This window comes from Macaca thibetana, chromosome 14, assembly GCF_024542745.1.
Source record: "Macaca thibetana thibetana isolate TM-01 chromosome 14, ASM2454274v1, whole genome shotgun sequence".
NCBI lineage: Eukaryota > Metazoa > Chordata > Mammalia > Primates > Cercopithecidae > Macaca > Macaca thibetana.
In genome coordinates, this window is record NC_065591.1 from 51,710,592 (window position 1) to 51,731,998 (window position 21,407).

The 21,407-nt window shown below is 35.1% G+C and overlaps 1 protein-coding gene and 1 non-coding gene across 4 annotated transcripts in view; one reads left to right on the plus strand and one right to left on the minus strand.

The window, feature by feature from the left end:
• The window catches only part of FAR1 (fatty acyl-CoA reductase 1), a 64,662-nt gene that overhangs the window by 19,414 nt on the left and 23,841 nt on the right, over positions 1 to 21,407 (minus strand). For 2 of the 3 annotated variants that reach the window (XM_050758838.1, XM_050758839.1), the window contains exons 2-8: positions 18,879 to 19,074; positions 13,345 to 13,520; positions 5,296 to 5,475; positions 2,494 to 2,671; positions 1,560 to 1,604; positions 1,317 to 1,444; positions 295 to 362 (exon numbers count right to left, since the gene is read on the minus strand). In XM_050758838.1, the coding sequence (XP_050614795.1) occupies positions 295 to 362; positions 1,317 to 1,444; positions 1,560 to 1,604; positions 2,494 to 2,671; positions 5,296 to 5,475; positions 13,345 to 13,520; positions 18,879 to 19,067 (964 nt within the window). In that variant the 5' untranslated portion in view covers positions 19,068 to 19,074. The remainder of the gene's footprint in view (positions 1 to 294; positions 363 to 1,316; positions 1,445 to 1,559; positions 1,605 to 2,493; positions 2,672 to 5,295; positions 5,476 to 13,344; positions 13,521 to 18,878; positions 19,075 to 21,407) is intronic. The other variant, XM_050758840.1, reaches the window with a different exon arrangement.
• Positions 5,730 to 5,836, plus strand: LOC126936779 (U6 spliceosomal RNA). Its single transcript, XR_007719575.1, has one exon. It is a non-coding gene; the product is annotated as a U6 spliceosomal RNA (small nuclear RNA).

Sequence of the window (21,407 nt, forward strand, 5' to 3'; positions counted from 1 at the left end):
TCCCATGCTATAGGTATCTATGAGGGCTACTGCAGATGGCAGCAGAAAAACAGCAAGGCTTAGACAAGGGTAGGGTGGGTGGGTAAGAATAGACAGCAGGATACTTTTAAATTTGTGAAACATTATTAAGGACCACAAGGTAGTATTGGTAGATATTACTTCTAAGATGACAATTAAGAACAAATTGGTAACTCAGTGGCCTTAATGTCTCATAAGTATTCTAACATTAAAACTTCAGGGAGCTTGGTTCTTTAAGATTTATTCTAACATTCAAAAACACAGGTAAAATCATACCAACTTCGCCCCAGTGGAAGGGATTAGTGCTGCCTGTTGTACAATTATACACCATGATGTTTCTTGGTCTGCAAAGACAAAGATGAAACCAATTAATCATAATAAGAGGCCAAACATATCCAATCTAAGTCCTACATAATATTCGAGAAGACATGAGGATGATGGGCATCTTTTCTATACTAATTATTATTTTTTTAATTATCCTTAAAAGATTAGTTTTTACGTTAATGACTATTTACAATTACCCTTTCTTCTTCCCCTACCAAAAAGAATTACTTATTTAAAAAAAATACATTTTTTCTTTCACATTTTTCCTCCTTATATTATTAGGAATATCTGTTTTTAAACATGAGGAAAACATCAAACGACCTCAGCTCTTCTTGTCTTTTTCAGAGGATCTAGTTGAAAAAAAATTATGGACTAAGTTTCCTTATGCCAGAAACAACATATTCACATAATCCTATCTTTCTTTTTTTAGGACAGAAAATACTGATTATCAAAAATAAGGGTAGTTTACTACCTAGAAAAAAGAAGTTATTGGGAAGTTTAAAGTTTAAGTGTTACCTGTGAATGCTACTATTACCTTTTAAAGGAAAGATGCTCATGGGTTGATTAAAGCTGCTCTGGTTTAATCAATCATGTTTAATATATGTAACACCATGTTTAATATATGTAAACCATGTTCTGTGAATTTCAGCTTTTTATATATACCAAGTTTTAGTTTGGATTAAAAAATCATCCTTAGGGAGTTTTTGTTGTTGTTGTTGTTGTTGTTTTTTCCATTTTTAACCTCTAGTGAACTTGTCTATCTTGTAAGTAATACATGAGCATTAACATTAATTTTTCATTACTACTGATGGGAGCACTTGCTATTGTCTGTGATAATACCAACTTTTGGAGTTGGCAGTGCTACTGCCTAAATATTGGTATGGCAATATCTGGATGGAGGGATTAATTAACATTACTCAATAGGTATGTCTTCCCTTTTCAGTTACCACATATTTAATAAGCGACATTGTCACCTCATATACCTATTAACTCCGGAATACCAGGCTGCCGCAAGACTCATGTTGACAACTACATCTACAGGAACAAGATCTGCAAGGGCATTGTTGGAGGCACGTATTGTTCGAAGAATTCCTTTCCCTGCCTTTGTTGAAATTAAAAACAACACCTTAAGATATATAAGCCATAGTGTATATTTAAAGATATACAAAAAGCAGAAAAATGTATAGAATATTAAATAAATCAAAAGGTTTACTTACCGCAATAAAGAGACCACTTGGTCCATTAAAGTTATCAATCCATCCCTAATACCAAAAATTTTAAAAGGGGGAGAAGCTTAGAAACATTATGAAGCTAGAGACTTATTATTTGAACTCTACAACCCCAAATATATACTTGGTAGCTGTCTTCTAAAAACTAAAAAACATACTAGATTCAGGCCAGACTATTTCTACCAGTTCCAAACAGAAGCAGTCTTCCTCTGGGATCAAAAATGATTGAGTAAAATCATTTTCAAAGGGTTACCTACTACTCTTCCATTAACTCTCTGCAAAGAGAAATTTATAAAAGAGGGTTTATATTGTTAAATACTTTGGTAAAATTAAGCTTGTTCAAGTTTGATTTTATGCTATTTACTAATTCAGTATCCTGAGACTAGGGAAAATGGTAAATCCTCCTCAAAATTATGAATAAAACAGAAAAATAGAATAATTGTCAAAGCAACAAGAGATGCTGTCACTTACTACCATTACATAGACTTAGGTTTTGCCTAAATCAATTTACCCAACTGGTTTATATTTCTGCTTTCTCTCATTCCAGGAATTCACAAATACCTTAACACCCTGTACCTTTTTTAGCTTTGTGATCTACAGAGGAAGGGGTCTACCTCTTGGAAGATCTGCTTCTTTTTGGTACTAAGAAACAAACCAAATCTCCTCTGACTTAAGAAAATGTCACAGCTTATGATTTAATTTTCAATTAGGATTTTTAAAATGTTGATCTACATTTCTATACACCCAGCATCACATTATAGAAATGAAAGTACCAATAAAATTAACTCTATGAACACAAAACAGCTTTGCCATGGTAATTCACCTTTAGTAAATAATACCTGTTCTTAAAGAACTGCCAGCTCTTTTTATACAACTTAAAATTCTCAACTCCAATTATTTACAAAGGTTTCTAACAACTTACTGGAAAAGGTTCTTTCCAACTGGCACCAACAATCGATGGCCTTACAATTGCCACATTTAGTTTTGCTCCTTCTTGTTGTACAACATATTCTGCCAATGCTTTTGTGTATATGTATGTATTAGGTCTGTCTCCTATCAATTTTGGCGTGATATCATTTACTAGGCCATCATCCATCCACCTGGTAAAGAAATTGCATACAAATATATTTCCAGATATTTTACTATAAAATGAAAAGCTACTTAATTGAACTTTGCACATTCAAACATACCTGTTGTTCTGACTCAAATCATTTGACAATTTTTACTGAAAAATGGAACTCAGTCTTATTTTTCTTAAACATCAACTACAGGTCCACAATCCCTTATCAGCAATTTCTATATCCAAAAAGATCTGAAAACTAAGAGTTCTTTTATAAATCATACGGTGGATAGCAAAATCTGATCTACACTGACTTACGGTCTTCTTTTTGATACAACTTAGTTTAAACGTTCATATATTTTATATGTATTTGATGAGGGATACTAACCCAGATCAAGTTAAAGTTTTTTCTTATTACATAGTACATAAGTTATATTCCCTCTCTAAAGTCCAAATAAATTCCAAAATATATCTGAAACCTTTTAGAAGGTTGCAGATTAGGAAATATAGATCTGTATATAACCACCTAATGAAGTAACATGTTAAATTATATACAGTTACAATTAACATACACTTATAATGAACATAAAAGGCATAAAAGGCCTAGTATGATGAACAATAAAAATAAATTGAACCATGCTATAAAAATTCAATTAGCAACCTACTATGAAGTGAAAAAATTCCTCCAATTCTCTTTGAGGAAATGGTCTACTCTGTTCATCTGTAAAAGGAGGGTGGTATACTAGGTGGTGTCCATGGTTTTTCCTAAACTTCTAATTCTAATACGTTATGTACTTGTTTTCAGTTCTAATATGTTATGTACTTGTTTTCAGTTCTAATACATTATGTACTTGTTTTCCTTCTTGTCGATAATGTTATGTATGCAAGTAGACTCAGTATATTGTCATACTCTAATCATACTAATTGACAAAAAGGCATAAAATGGAGATCAAGATAAAATTTTCTTCTGTATATGGAAGTACTTTTTGTATATGAAAGGAAAAGAACATTAATTAAATTGAAGGGAAATTGCTACCCAACTTAGGAAAAATTCCACCATGGAGATGAGATTTGAAAAATGAAAGGGATAGTTGACACGTGGGGAAAAAAAAACCTGCCTAAACTCAGGAGAAACTTTAGCCAGTAAGCCTTATTACTAGAACGAGTTTACAGAACAAACCCATGATTATCTTAAAATTATGTTACCTAGATTTCTTTGCAGCAAGGAAAGGAGATACAGCATTAGCTTACAAGTTCTTTTTCAGTTTCTCAGATGTTTGTATATATTGTTAGTAAGAGAAAAAGTAAAATGCTTCATTAACTTCCACACTCAACTTTTCCCACAGATATTAAACACTTCTGTCTATTGACCTATGAAGAAAATGAAGTAGATATTTGGGACCATCTAAGAAAACGAGTGAGAAAATAGAAATTAGGGAATTACAATGAAAATGTCTTGGTAATTTCTCATACTTATTTTTTTTTACAATCTGTTTCTTCATATTAGCAGGAAAGCCTTAAAGAAAAGACTGTGCTTATTTTAAGAGAAAGCAGCAGATGTTAACTAAGTAGTTAAAGTGGATAGAATCTCTGGAAAGAAAGGACACTAAAAGAGACAGGGAAAAAGAAAGGACGAAAAAATTCAAAGATATTATATAAGGATTAACAAATGCGAAAATATGGTGGATACTGGAATGTTTATATAATTGCAGTCTATAGAAGTAAAAAAGATCTCTCTTTTTCTTGGCTGAACCTTGTCTGTTTGATGAGAAAGCCTAAGCTGCAGCAAATGAGAACAAGGTCATGGTATACACTACCTCATTTAATCCCTATCTATCAATACTCACAAATAATTTTCATGTAATAATTGCTGACAAGATCTCAATCCTCAGAAAGATGATAAACAGTAAGACAAAGGGTATGAATTAAAAGACTATGATTCCTCTGATTCTCTAATAATTAAAGGCCCCTCTATAGATATACTCCATGGGCGGGGGGTGGTGAATGCAATCCTTTAATAAATTAGAGGCCTGCTATTAAACAGGCAGTCATGGGTCTCCACAGGTACTTCTTGGTTGCTAAGATTGATTCCCTGAAAAAGAGAGCACCTAATATCACTAATAAGATGTTCAGGAGCCTTCCTCCAAATGTTACCATTATACTTGGTCAAAAGTGAAAACTACACATTGACTTCACTAACATTTATTTAGATATTAATCTATACAATAAAGAGAATATAGGGGATATGCAAAAAATTTTTTAAGAAAAGAGATATACGTATGTATGTGTTTGTGCATGTGTATATGGGGTGTGGTGACGAGTAGAGGGAGAAGAGTTTGAATCCAAAGGTTTTTTTTTTTTTTTTTTTTTTTTTTTTTTCTGAGACAGAGTCTCGCTGTGTTGCCCAGGCTGGAGTGCAGTGGCGCGATCTCGACTCACTGCAACCTCTGCCTCCCAGATTCAAGCAACTCTCCTGCCTCAGCCTCCTAAGTAGCTGGGACTACAGGTGCCCGCCACCACGCCTGGCTAATTTTTTTGTATTTTCAGTGAGATGGGGTTTCGCTATGTTAGCCAGGCTGCTCTTGAACTCCTGACCTCATGATCCGCCCGCCTTGGCCTCTTTTGGGATCAAAGTAAACGTATATAAATTTCAAACAAACATACTCTAAAGAATCAATCAGCTTCTTGGGATCCACAGGTGGTGGATAGACGACTTCATCAATATGCTTTCGATTACAGTAGGCATATGCTGTTGATACATGCATGAACACTTCCAGATTCTTCATTTGTTGTGCAAGGAGAATAAGCTGTCGCGTTGCAATCACATTTAACTGAACAGCATCTCTGTTTAAAAAGAAAAAGTAACAATAGAAAATTAGGAAACTATGTTATTTATTTTACCTGTTTAAAAAAATCTTATTTTCATTAGAAAGGTAGAGAAACAGAGACAGAAATTTTTGTTTCTTTACAACTTAGCCTTTAGCTGTGATTGTGTGTATTTTATTTCCATATTAAATATGTTCACTCTATCAGCTGTGTTAAAAAAAATTTTTGATTATAAAATAAACTGCATTGCAGCACTTAATAATTAGAGTAGAGTGCTCGCTTTTGCAGCATATATACTAAAATTGAAATGATACAGAGAAGATTAGCATGGCCCCTGCGCAAGGATGACACGCAAATTCGTGAAGCGTTCCATATTTTTAAAAAAAAAATTAAAAAAATAATAATAATAATAATAACAATTAAAGTAGAAATTTAAAAATTATGTAATTGTCCAGGAACAAACAGATAATTTCAGTCTTTAGCTTCTATGCACACATTTTGAAGTCATGCTGGACTTATTTTTAAAAAGTATAATCTTGCATAATATGGATGTGCCACAGGGAGAAAAAAACAATGGCTAAGTAATTTTAAAATGTTAAGGTACAGTCACTAATAAGGGTGATACAGCCAGAGAAAACTCAGAAACATTAAATTATATTAACATACAATCAAGAAAGAATATGTGTATTTCCCTCTTTGTAGCAATCAATCCAAACACTTTTCTAAGGCTACCTTATAAAATTCAAAGGGACATTATAATAAAACTGGTACATTTGTTACAAGGCATATGCAAAACCCCAAAATAATCTATATATTCCCTTCTTGGAATTTACTTGAAGTAAATAATTCCACAAAAGCAAAAGCATATAAACAGAAAAGTTATCAATGAAGCATCATGTAATAATAAAAACCTAGAGAGCCCAAATATTCACTATGGAATATGGAACGACTCAATAAAGTAGGTATTTTATCACAATGAAAGAATATAAGTCACTAAAATAATTATGTGAAGTCTATAAAAACATGAAAAATTTGTATGAATAATACCAAAAAAATACATAAATATGATGTGAAGCAGGATTAAAAACAAGGCTCTGGAATCAGGACTGTGTTCAAATCCTGACTTGGCCTACCTATCAGGACATAAAGTTACTGAAGCACTCAGGCCTCAGTTTTCTTACCTGGAAATGGGAACAGTAATGAAACCTACCTACTAAGACTGGTATAAAATTAAACAAATAGCTTGCAAGCATTTAGCAGTATTTCTAACATAGTCACCAAACAGGCAGTCAACAAATATTTCTTAAGGTAATGAGATGGTGGATAGATTTGCTTTGTATTAATCTTCTGTTTACAGCTTTTTAAAAACTGACCAAGAGATCTATTGTACAACATAAAGACTATAGTTAATATCAACGTATTGTTATTTTTAAAAATTATGAAGAGAGTGGATTTTAGGCATTCTCACCACACAAAGTATGAGATAATGAATATGCTAATTAGCTCATTTGACCATTACAATGTATACATATTTCAAAACATGTCGTACACAAAAACTTTGGTCAACTAAAAAAATAAAAACAAACAAAAGACTTAAATACTCAATACCAGTGAGAAAAATGGCAAAGTAATACACTGTTGTTGATACTACAAACTGACACAAATGATTTGAAGGAACCTAGGACATGTTCAAGTACCAGGAGTTACAGAAAAGGTATATTTATTAATCTAGTTAACCTGTTGAAATTAACTCAGAGGAAAAACTTGTTCTAATCTTCATTTTTCAAAAAAAAAGAAACTAAAATTCCTTAAAGTTTATTCTAAGTGAGTAATACATAAACTGTGGTATGTCAACATGATGGAATATCATCAAATCACTAAAATTATAACTACAGAAAAACTTAGAAATACAAAAATTGTTTCTATATTAAGTTTTAAAAGTAAAATTAGAAAGTCTATATTTATAACAAAGAAAAATACTGTTCAAACACAAAGGAAATTTTTTTAAAAAACAAAAATATTTTTCAGTACTTTCCAAAATTCTTTTATTTTCAGTATTTAAGAAAAAAATCCAACTATTGTTTTAAAAGGCCAGGATATTTCATAGATAGAATCCAGTCCACTTCACTGTAAAGCAGTGCTTTGATGTCTATCACATTTGCAAAACAATGGGGATAGGGAGGGTACTGTTTGGGAGAGGAATACAGAGAATATTCTGTTACAGGTTCCTGAGGACAGGACAACAAGTTCTGGGTCACCAGGAACAAGGAATAACTCCAGGAGAGAAAAAAAGTCCTGTGCCATATTTTTTCTTTTAATTTAATAGTATCCGAGACCCTATGAAAACATACTAGAAATAATTTTTTTTAATGAAATAATTGGGTTGAGCTCTTAAAATCATGGATGCATCTTTTTATTTTTCTTCCTTGTCTCAATTGAGGGAGAAAATCTGTTTAAGTGAAAATCCAACAAGAAAGACATTTCACACAGAAGATACTGTCCACTAGACTATAAGGGAATGCACTATTTTCTTTTGCATTTGCAAAACAATAGGGGCAGGAAGAGCAATGTTTTGGGAAAAGTACACAAAGGATATTCTGTTACATGTCCCTGAGGATGGTGACAGAGTTTCTAGGTCACCGAAAATAAGGGATAACTTGAGAGGAACACTTCTGTGCCTTGCCTTTTTCCCTTTGCATCTGTACCTGAGAGCCCAAACTTGAAGCCATTCTGCGCCCACATGAGTAATGTCTAGTATCTCTCTGCCAGGCTAGTCAACCTAACTCTGTTTTACCTCAATCCAATTTCTACTCCATTGACCTTCAGAATGAGACTCTGACATGTGATATCAGAAGTCATTTAGTACTAAACAAAAATAATATTTTCGTTGTTTTGGTCATACAGAGTCATAAATGTATCTTCAATAAGACAGGCTTTTGGGAGAGGGGTACAAAATGAGAAACTCTTTGTAATTAGAATCCTTCACTAAATGAAGACATGGAAATCACTTCAAAGAAAAATTTAAGAAGAAAAAAAGCTCAATGACCTGAAATGCCAATACATTTTCTTGTTCGTCTTTCTTCTACAGGCATCTTAGGTTCTTCAAAGAAATCTATGTTGATAATATTTCTAACGACCTTAAATCAGGGTTCTCATACTTGGCATAACATATACCTGGCAGTGTATTAAAAATGCAGACTCCTGGACCTCATCATCAGATACTTTTAACACATGAAATGAGGTCTGGAAAACTATTTTAAATAAGTTCTCCAGGCCATTTTGACACAAATCTCTTTTCCACCCTCCTGCCTCTGAGAAAATATTGTCTAGATGAGATCTCATCACTACTGCCACCATTTTTTAAAAATCTTAATGAAAATACAGACACAGACATTTAGGGAACAATGAGTCAATCTTAGAGTAAGGGGCTCAGTCATCTGTAATTTAAAACATGTCTCCAAAGCTGATTCTGACAGCAATGGTCCTAAAGGGACAAAACAAGGTCCAACAGTGACTAAATCACACCTTAAGACTCTTGCTAAAAACAAGAACTCTGGAGTATGATTCCAAAATTAAAAAGTCAAACTTTGGCAAGTCTAGGAATATGCATTTTTAACACACTTTCCAGTAATTCTTAAGATTCTTAATACTTTCTAAAGTTTGATAATCAATGACCAACAAACTCAATAGTTTCTTGATCTTTTCTAAGCATCAATCTTAACTTCCATTCCTTTCTGAAAATCTTCCATATTCATACCTTGGGTCTTATCACCCAGAATTCTTCTATTTCTAAAATTTTGTACTATGAATTTTCCCCAAACCACACCATCTGTCCATCTATCTCTCCCTTCAGCCTGGTTTTTGTCCTCACATTCTCTAGTTTCTTGCCTCTCCATTACTGTCAACTCTATTGACCCTGTCTTACTTGCACTTCCTTTACTAGTACCTTCCCTTATACCAGATCCCATGATGAACTACTTAAGTCACTCCTTTTATTACCTTCACTTCTCCCCTCGCTTTTTTTTTTTTTTTTTTTGAGATGGAGTTTCGCTCTTGTGGCCCAGGCTGGCAATGGTGTCATCTCGGCTCACTGCAACCTCCACATCCCAGGTTCAAGTGATTGTTCTGCCTCAGCCTCCCAAGTAGCTGAGATTACAGGTGTGCACCACCATGTCCGGCTCATTTTTGTATTATTAGTAGAGACGAGGTTTCACCATGTTGGCCAGGCCGGTCTTGAACTCCTGACTTCAGGTGATCCACCTGCATCAGCCTCCCAAAGTGCTAGGATTACAGGCGTGAGCCACCAGGCCTGACCCTCCCCACACTTTTTGTCAGTATTTCCTTATGAATCCTAAGCCTGATATCTATTTTTCACCTGTCTCAAGATTTAGGAACCACCACATCTGAAAATAAGTGAGCTCTATCTACCTTCTCTCAACTCTAATAGCATTTCACATATGTTCCTTAATAAATCCTTATTTTCGGCCGGGCGCGGTGGCTCACGCCTGTAATCCCAGCACTTTGGAAGGCCGAGGCGGGCGGATCACAAGGTCAGGAGATCGAGACCATGGTGAAACCCCGTCTCTACTAAAAATAGAAAAAATTAGCCGGGTGCAGTGGCGGGCGCCTGTAGTCCCAGCTACTCGGGAGGCTGAGGCCAGAGAATGGCGTGAACCCAGGAGGCGGAGCTTGCAGTGAGCCGAGATTGCGCCACTGCACTCCAGCCTGGGCGACAGAGCGAGACTCCGTCTCAAAACAAAACAAAACAAAAAAATAAAAATAAATAAATCCTTATTTTCTATCCTATATTATGGTTATTTTGCATATCCTATCTCCTCTAGATCACATGCACTTTGCAAATAAGATCTGTGTGCAATTTATGTTGGTTTCTCTCCCAAGGTATTGGGCTTAACGTTGTAGTAACATCTGAAAACTTCCTCCCAACAGTAAAAGCTTCATGCCATTTTTTATTTGTGGGTTAACTTAACAAGTAGTTATGAAGAGTAACTGTTAGTGAAACCCTGTCTCTACAAAAAATACAAAAATTAGCCAGGCATGTTGGCATATTCCTGTAGTACCAGTTACTAGGGAGGCTGAGGTGGGAGGATCACTTGAGCCCAGGAGGTCGAGGCTGCAGTGAGCCGTGATCTTGTCATTGCACTCTCAGCCTGGGCAATAAAGGTGAGACCCTATCTCAAACAAAAACAAAAACAAACAGTAATTCTTTCATACGAAGTTGTTATATGCCTACCGGGAGTATTAAAGAGTGTCTGACCCAAACCTAACGTCCTATCACCACTTGGATGTCAACATACATTAAAATTGCTTCCCAGAAATAATTTCAATGTAATGACAAGGGCTAGATCAATGAACATACATGCCTTGAAAAAGGAAGAGAAGAACAATGTAATATGTAAGATGCCTTCTGCTATGGCATCTCTAGTAAAATAAGAAAATAATAATGAGAAGGTGTCCTTTTCATTAATGGTAGCCTTGCTTACCCTAGGGGGACAGAAAGTAAGTTCCCTGAAAGTGCTGTACTTTGATCCTGCTTGTAAAGCTTCCCTTTATGAGTTTTACCCTAATCAATGTTTCCTGTTCACCTTTCAAAGCATATAACTTCCCCCGTTAAGTCAATGAGGACTATACCACCATTAGCCAATATCTACATATGCTTTTCATGAAAACATGCTAAGCTTCATAAAGCTGTGTGAACTCTTTCTTTCGTCTATGAAGGAAATAATAAAAGCCAGAACTATGGGGGCAAAAAATCTATTATACTGACCACTTCACACTAATGAATTTTAGGAAAAGATAAAGCACCAAAAATTAGAGATCACATTCTCAATCTTGGAAATGCTAGTTAAAAACAAACAGTTAGACCTATATACAAAAATATATACACACAACGAAAATTTTAAATGTAAAAAATAAGGAGTTTTGTTAGTTTATGAGGGTATCAGTCCCTTTAAGATTTCTTATAGGTGTTACTTTTAAAAATAATTTTTAAAAGTCATTTGTATACAGCTTTATTTGAAGATTAATACATGTTCATAGTAGAAAAAATAATATGCAGGTAAGACTAAAAATGTACCTGTAACTGCAACATTCAAAGATAAATGTATTATCAGCAAATATAGAAAGACATGTACATAAATACATCTACACATATATTTTATGAAAATAAGATACTATAGTCCTAATAACATTCTTTTGTCACCTTTGAATCATTAACACATAATGGCTGCACAATATTTTACCTGTCGGCTGCACAGAAAGAGCTAAAAAATAAATAAAGTAACTGCTACACATTCAGATTTCCTGTCATGGACAGGCAAACAGACATCACTTAAACTTCCTGAAGGAAAAAAAAATAATCTTTTGAGAAATGTTACTTCAATTTTATAAATCAGGAAGCTGAGGCTTAAGGAGGTTAATAACTTACACAAACTCACCAGTAAATAAATGATATGGTCAAGATTAGAACTAGTGTATGTAATTCCAAAGCTCATGGCCCTTCCATTACAATGCTGCCTCAGCTTCCTCAAGCGTACAATGAATTTGCCTATAATATTATAGTAGGTAAGGTGACCATGGAATAAAATAATTAATGAGAAAATACCTTGAAAACCCACAAAGGACTAGATCTAAGGGACTATTACAGTGCCCTCACTTGGAATACAGGCAAAACATACTGTAATGCTTTGGCACTGAACTGTCACCTTATATAATGTTGACTGATGTTTATACTTCCGTATTAGATAAAGACAATATGGGGAATAATATCAAACCTTTTGTAATTAGAACTTAATTTTTAATTTTTTTTATTCCTAATTATTTTGTTTGTAGAGACAGGGTCTCATTATGTTGCCAAGGCTGGCTTCAAGCGATCCTCCCACCTCAGCCTCAGAACTCAATTTTTAAACTTCTAAAAATGTATTTTATTTTTAAAATTGGCATAACTGTACATATTTATAAGATACATAGCGGTGTTTTGATGCATACAATGTATAGTAATTAGATCAGGGTGACTGGCACATCTATCATCTCAAACACTTACCATTTCTTTGTTAGAGCATTCAATATCCTCCTTTTAGTTATTTATCTTTAAAACATTTTAAAGAGAACGTTTTACATTTCAAATAGCTTTGAAACCTATACCAAGTCCATACCATTTTAATTGGCATAAGACTATACAATTAGATTGACATTATAAAAACTGTGTTTTTAGCCACACTGTCAAAAAGAATGCTCTGAATTCAGAACCATTATTTGAAATGCATACTCATTACATTTTTTAGGAATAGTGGACATTTAGAGTCTTTTTCTTGCAACAGGCATCGTGAAAGATGTCTAAATTATTTTTTAAATTAATGTCCAACATACCTTGCCCCTAGCACTACCACAAAAGTTTGAAAATAAAAAAACTTTATTATTTTAATTTATAAGTGTGTGATTTAAATTTATAAGCAATTTTACCTTATCCTGTAAAACCTGAGCCTAATTTTGTTTATTTTCATAAGGATAGGATGTGAATTAGAAGAATAAAGCTGCTGGGGTTTAGGCTTCTGAAGAAAGAGAAGATAAACACTATTAGTTGTTAAGACTAAGTTTTCTTCTACTCCATTTTTTGCCTCTTCCCTGTTGCATGTTTAAATTCATGGCAACTTCTTCCAATAAACATGTATTAGTTATCCAAGGTTTTTAAACTGAGAAGAAGAAGAAGAAAATTCTTTTAACACTTGGTAGGACACTGAAAGCCACAGTTAACATATGGCAAATAGTTTCAAATCACAGTCAAAACAACTTGACTAAAAAGTAGAATTAAAATGAGATTTTTAAATAACTATACTGAAGTCCAAATATTATATAATTACCTGTACTTACCTTAAATTTTCATTAAACCTTACTGTAGCTGCACAGTGGAATATAATATTTGTAGAATCTATGATCACCTCTTTATCTTCTTCACTAAGAGCCAGTTTAGGTTGGGTGAGTTCGCTGTTGATTGCTATAATTTTCTCTCTAAAATCTGGATTTTCATCTCTCAATCTGTCAAAGAGCTATCAAAGGGGAAAAATATTTTAGGGCAGTGTTTTTCCACTTTCTAACACTCATTATCACCATTTTTTCCCACCAAGGATGACTATTTTTTTAGAAACTTAAACTATGCAATTCCTAAAGTTGCTATTCTTAATTGCTATTATTCTATATAGAAAACACCCTATGAGTCCTACACTATCATCCCCATTTTGCAGATAAGGAATCTGAGACTCAGAGAGGTTAAGGAGTTTGCTAAGTACATAAAGCTGGTAGTTCAGAGTTGAATTTGAACTGTCCATGCCTTGGCTGATTAGATTGTATCACCCCTCAGAATAGACTTCAGCAATAGACATCAGGACAATGTTTAAAATGATCATTCAGATTTCTAAAATCTAGATCTTAATTTTTCACTTCACTTCATTTTTATTTTATTCCCTTTTGGTAGATTAGAGAAAAACATGATTTACATTCTACCTAAAATTTTAGAACAAATTTTTAAAAAGGAAAACAAAGTCAACATGTTAAAGGAAAAAGTTGGTAAGCAAATGCAAACTAGAAACTGAACAAACTTTGGAAGTATTACATATACAGGATTTAAGCTGCAAATTCAACATTCTTTAAGTGTACCCAAAGGAATAAATTTTGCTAGACAATCAGATCACAAAATGATTACAGTTTAAAGGCATATTCAATTGTGAGTCAAGTTAAACTTTTTATCCCAGATTTGACAGAGGAACACTGATGCTACCTCCAGGTCACTGCACTAACACATTTGAAGTTCATACTTGAGGTTTAATGGGAGTCTTAACTTAAGGAGAAAGACAAATAACATATCAGTGCTCACTTTTACCTTCCTGGATGACTTTAGTATATAACAGTCTTCTCGCTCCTACTGATAGCTTCTACTGCTACTTCCACTGCTAGCACATGACTTGAATATTAATGTATTCTTATATTAATAAAAACTTACTATTTCATATGAGCCAGGCAGGAACCTTCTAGATTCTAAAGACACAACGAAATGGCCGTTGGTCCAAGTAAATGTACAATTAAAATATAGTGTTCTAAGTAATAACAGATAAGTGTTATGGGCCTGCATAGGAGAAACAACTAACCCAGCTTTGAAGGAACACACACAAGCTGGCTTCTCAGAGAAAATGACACTTAACAGAATGTGTGTGTGTGTGTGTGGTATGTGTGTGAGTTAGGGACAAAAGTGAGGGAGGAAGGCCCTGAAATTGCAAAGTAGAATAATAGTGTTTCTAGGCAGAGGAAGTAGTATGTATAACCCTTAGAAATCAGAAGGCATTAACATGCTTGGGAAATTAAAAATAATTCAGTCAGCCTAGAACATAGAGTATGCAGGAAAAAGCGGCCAGAGTTGTATGGAGATAAGAAAGGCCAGATAACTGTGTCTTTTAAGCCACGTTAAAAAGATGAATTTTATTTGGGAGTAATGGTGAGCTACTGATAGATTTTTTTTTTTTTTTTTGAGATGGGAGTCTCGCTCTGTTGCCCAGGCTGGAGTGCAGTGGTGCGATCTTGGCTCACTGCAAGCTCCACCTTCCAGGTTCACACCATTCTCCTGCCTCAGCCTCCTGAGGAGCTGGGACTACAGGCACTTGTCACCACACCCAGCTAATTTTTCTTTATTTTTAGTAGAGACTGGGTTTCACCATGTTAGCCAGGATGGTATCGATCTCCTGACCTCGTGATGCCCCCAACCTCGGCCTCCCAAAGTGCTGGGATTACAGGCGTGAGCCACCACGTCTGGCCGCTATTGATAGATTTTAAGCAGAGAGGTGATACAAGCATGTTCATAATTTTTAAAAAATCCTTTGGCAGTAATGAGTTTTAGGACACTCTTGTGGTTACTCATATCAAGATATTTACTGGTCTGAATCAAAATAATGGCAATGAAAGATTCAGGATGGAACATTCAGGATTTTGGCCAATGACTGGATTTGAGAGATAAGGAATGCAAACTTCATTAGGGTAGGGTCCATATCTATTTTGCTCAGCATACAAGTCCAAGAGAGCAGATCTTGCCTGGCAAGATAAATACTTTAAACATTTGTTAAGTGAATAAATTCAGTAGACTGAGGAACACAGGGAGAGAAAGAAGTACTGTTTTGGAGATACAAATTCAGTCTTGTAACTGTCGAGTGTAAAGTGCCTACATGACACCCCAGAACACAGGTCTAGTAGAGGTGACTGGCTTTGTGGGTCTAAGTTCAGGGAGAGAGCTAGACTATCAATATAGATTTTATTAACCACATACAGGTCGTAACTGAAGCCCGGAGAATAGGAAAGAGTTTATCCAGGTAGCAGCAATAATAACTACCCAAGATCCTAACTATATGAAACTAAATCCAAATCTAATTTAAAGGACATCCATTCATCTCACATAAAACAGAGGGAGGCTGAGTAACCATCTCACTGGACCTAGTAAGATATCAAGGCCTAAGCCTGAAACTTGAAGAATATCAATCCTTATAGGGCAAGCAGAGGAAAAGTAACCTAAGGAATGACTAAAAAAGTACTTTTTAACACCCTAAAGTCATATTTCTTCATTCTCCTGATTGCTCATGACCTTTAATTCCCTTTAATATCAGCTACCTATACCACTACCACGAGGACATGATCATGCTGCTCTTAAATTTGCTAGATCTTAAATGTGATATTCTTCCCTTCTTTAGCCAACATCTCTTTACTCAATACCATCTTTTCTGGTGCTTTCAACCCACTAGTACCCAATTAGTTCCTACTTTACTAAGTTTACGAATGCCTTTTTAATATCCTTGATTCTCTTTCCTGAATTTACTTCATGATCAACTACTTCATTTTAGTTTTTATTTTTTTGAGACAGGGTCTCACTCATCACCCATGCTGGAGTGCAGTGGCACAATCTCAGATCACTGCAACCTCCGCCTCCCAGGTTCCAGCGATCCTCCCACCTTAGCCTCCCGAGTAGCTGGGACCACAGGCATGTACCACCTTGCCCAGCTAATTTTTGCATTTTTCAGTAGAGATAGGGTTTCTCCATATTGGCCAGGCTGGTCTCGAACTCCTGGCCTCAAGTGATCCACCAGCCTTGGCCTCTCGAAGTGCTGGGATTATAGGCATGAGCCACTGTGACCAGCCATGATCAATTATTTTAATTCAATCTTCATCACCCAATGGAGTTTCTGTTACCTGAGACATTCCCATAAGTCAGTGGTTCTCAACCAGGGGTGATTTTGGTCCCCAACAGACATTTGGAGATGTCTAAAAACATTTTGGTTGTCACAAGAGGGAGTGAGGCCAGGAATGCTGCTGATAACCCTGTAATGCATAGAATAGGCCTCCAGAACAAAGAACTAGCCAGCCCAAAATGTCAATGGTACTGAAGCTGAGAAACCCTACTATAAGTTAATGTCCCATATGGTGGTATGTGCTCTTGGAATTATGTTCCTTATTCCTATTTCAAATCAGGTAGACCATACCTAAAATTTCCTACTAACTTTAAGTGCACACGCACTGCTATCTGACATAAAAAGGGCTCATTTTTATGGACTCACCAGCAATGCTATACATAATGGAGAATACATGGCTTTAGGATTAAGTGGTAGGATATGCCAGGAGGTAACTGAAGGCATAAGATAAAATTACATAATTTCATAAAGTATCAAGTTTAGTCAAATATTTGGGGAAAAAACTTTTTTTATATTGAAAATAACAGCTGTATGTTCAGGCTAAACCACTGAAGTTCAATGAAACCTCAGGCTCTAAGTAGAAAATACTCATTTTCTTAGGCTTGGTGTGGAAGAAATTTTAGAAGCACTGCTCTAAAGACCCTGAAGAAGATGCCCAAGTCTTCTTCATGTTTTACTCAGACCCTCAATTCTGGCCAGCACATCAACTTAAATATCTGTTCCTATCTCCTCCTGACACGACTATCACTTCCTCTTCCTTCCCTCTTCCCTCTTAAAAACTGTCTAAAAGGCCAGGAATATATCTTACTTATCCCTGAATTCAACCCCCTGCAACAAGTCAAACCCCCAGGACTAAACAGGCACAATAAATATCATCTAAAAAATAAAAAGTGAGTCAGAACAAATAACCCCTCACAGCGGGGAGAGGAATATTAGGAGAAAAATTAAAACATACCAATTACAAGAGGTTCATAATAAAAATGCCAAGATGAGTAAACAAAGGGCAAAGGGCAGAGACAGCAACAAAACACACATGTAGACATTTTACTTAGAACAAGTCTTGTGGTTTTATAGCCCCATTGATGACTCCTTCCTTATAGGTTTTAAGGGAAGCAAAGGATTCCAGAAGGGTTCAGCAAAGAATCAGAGAGAAAAAATGATTAAGGGAGACTAATGTCGACTAATTTGAATAATTTCAAAGTATAATAATAAATTTTAAACTTCTAAGAAAGAATCTTACATCCAATCATTAAAAAATAAAACCAACATAATGAGGAATATCTGTTGCATGGTGTCAAACAAATGCTAATGGGATATGACAATTAATTCCAAAGAACTATCATAAAGGTATATGAAGTTCATTCAAAGTCAAACTCTAGTTGGTTGCTATGAAGAGGGTTGCTACAGTTTCAGGATTTTTTAAGAGGCCTGTAAGAATGTAGATATTCAAATGAGTGTTATTCTAATTATAAAAGAAATGTTCTACTTGAAATTCCTTTTTGAGATATGCCTGCAGTCAGATTCCTTATGTGTACCAAAATTGAGCTTATAGCTTTCCGATTCAACTTATTATTTATTAGTAAATGCCAGATAAATTCATTCACTTTGAGAGAATTCACAAACTTATGATAGTGAAATAATTTTACTCCAGCTCATTTCCATTTTTTCTTACAATATTTTTCCCAAGGCTCAAAATGTTTGACATAGTCTTATATTCTATATGGCCCCTCTGTCATCTATCAAATGGGAATATGTGACTTCTCTACCTCCTAATACTGTTGTGGGGGAGTAAGTGGTGTTTATAAATTTTATCAAAGCACAGTGTCTCACAGAATAGTAGGTAGTCTCACCACCTAATTACTATTATTATCAAAAGACTATTTAAATTATTTAGTAGTTACAAACAACCTCCCTCAAATGTTCTAAAAACATACTTTAAATACCTACCATAAAGGTAATTTAGAGCTTGTTATACAATTTTGCCAGTCACAGAGGAAAACTTTTTCTCCTTGTGATTCACAAGTCATATCCAGTTTCTTGCCATCCTGTAGGAACTTACTAAATTTTTTTTACCAATTTTTTCAGAATACGGAAGAAATATACTAAGCTACTGACGGTTACAATAATTACACACACAAGCACACACTTTTTTCTCCGTTCCGAGTGCTCATTTTCCATACTTACCTTGCCACTAAGGACTTCTTCCACTCGCTCTTGTGGTGTCTGTCCAGCTTTCTGCCTCACCAAAACATATACTGAATTCACCTTAGGACAAGACCTCAGCAACTTTTCCAGAAGCACCTTCCCTAGAAAACCGGTAGCTCCCGTGAGGAGGACATTCTTGCCTTCATAGTATTCTGGGATTGAAACCATTTTGATCCTAAGAAAAACATGGCAAATAAGCATTAGTTTAAGGATTCACCATCATTCTTACATACTAAAAATCTCTTGGTATTCAAATAAGTATTTTTAAAAGCAGGCAAAAGTCAAAATAGAACATTAACAAGAGAGGACTCTAACCTCTAGTTCAATGTAGTAAAGTGGAAAGAAGAATGAGAACTATAGCTTATTTTAACCCTGTGTTTTACCCTTGTATCACCTCAGACAAGTCACTCACCTTCTCTGGACCTGAGTTTCTTTGGTACAATTTGTACTAAAGGATGTGTAAAAATTCCTTCCAGCAGTAAGAACCCAAATCTTCATTCAATCTCAGTTACACCCTAAACACAAATGAATGGTGTTTCTCTGACTCCAAAGGGATTTATAACACCAAATACAGGTCAGCAGCAAGACTCAATTATCTAGCTTGTGTAACACTGGAGGTGTCATATTCGCCTATCAACATATTCGCCTGAAACAAGAAGAGGTAACACCAAGCCCTTTCTACTACGTGTCTCTTAGTGACAGTATATCCAAAAAGTGCTTAAATCTCCCTTTTTAAAAAGTTAGAGTAAGAAATACATGAGCTGACTTATCTTCCCTACCCAAATTCCACTGAAACAGCAGAAAAGATATATTAAGAAAACAAACCATAATGAAAGGAAAAATAAAAACAAGGTGAAGAATTCATGCATTATATCACTACAAAAAGCTCTAACACATTCAAAACAATGCTCTGTATTGTTTAGAAATGCATACAGATGGAAAAATATTAATAGATGCATGAGAGGGAGTGCAATACAACCAGAGACAGAATAAGGAGTTTGAATTGTATTTATGTTTTATTTAAGCTGGGGAGTAGATACATGTGATTTATGTCCAAATTTTTCATAATTAAAAAATATACATATTCCCATTAACAACCTGGAAAAAATAGCTCCATTAAACCAAGCCAAACAAAAAGGAAGAAAGAAAAGAAATAGAAGAATTTCTAGAAGAAATAGATAAGACTGAATTGGTAGAAGAGCCATACCAAAAGAAACAGCAACCCAAGCAAAACAAGCACAGGAAAGGACTATAACGAGGCAAGAGCTCTTTTTACCAGTCCCCTAAATGGAACCTGGGAGAAAACACCAAGGTCAGGATCCAGAAGCTGGACTAAAGCATAAGGAAATCAAGGTAATTAAAAGACTGTTCATAGAACAGCAGAGCTACTCATGACAGTCTTACTTTCTGCATAAACTTTGGCTCCCAGGCTTAGTATCTAGATCTGATTGAGAAGAGCATCCAGCATGGGTACCAGGGACAAAACAGAAGTGGAACTGATCCTGATGGTTGCTTCAAACCTCCACAATTGAAGGTGGGGAAGGCAGTGGATCAGGAGAGAGCTAACAAAAACTACCAAAAGAAAAAAGCATTTACAGCACTCAGAATACATTTTAGGTCCTCAGCCTCTGCTTCTGGCCTTAATGCAAGCTTGTCCAACCCGTGGCCCAGGATGGCTTTGAATGCAGCCCAACATAAATTCATAAACTTTCTTAAAACATCATTAGTTTTTTTTGTGATTTTCTGTTTGTTTGTTTTAGCTCATCAGCTGTCATGAGTGTCAGTGTAGTTTATGTGTGGCCCAAGACAATTCTTCTTCTTCCAATGTGGCCCAGGGAAGCCAAAAGCTTGGATACCCCCACCTAAAAGGAAACTCATGCAGAGCTCTCAACCATACCATCTGTGAAAAAGCTCTTTTGAGGAAATAGACCTCAAAAAACTAAAGGAAGCCAGTATCAGCTACCAAAACCAACCACCCTATTCCATTATAAATACGAATAGATAACCACAGATCACCAGATATTTTAAAGAAAAATACCTACAAAATAAAGAAAGACCAAAATGAAAAGCAATAGAACTACAAAGGAAACTAAGGTAAGGACAAATGTTAAGAAAACTTAAATTCCTATATTCTCCAAGTTGTTCACAAGACTGCTGCATCCATAATTACTAAAAAAGGAAACAAATAATATGAAAGCACTTAGAACTTGGAAATTCAGGTGTAAGTACAAAATCCAATAAATAAATAGACTATTAAAATTAATAGCCCCCAAGTGAATTTAAGAAGGTCACCAGATTACAAGGTTTATATGGAGAAAAAATGTATTTCTATATACCAACAACAAATAGTGAAAAATTTTAAACTCAAAATTACACCACTTAAAACACTACAAAACACTAAAATTACAGAAAAAAAGTAAGTGTTGGTGAAGACGTACAAAAATTAGAACAATCATACACTGTTGGTGGGCCTGTAAAATGGCTCAGCTCCTGTGGAAAAACGTTTGG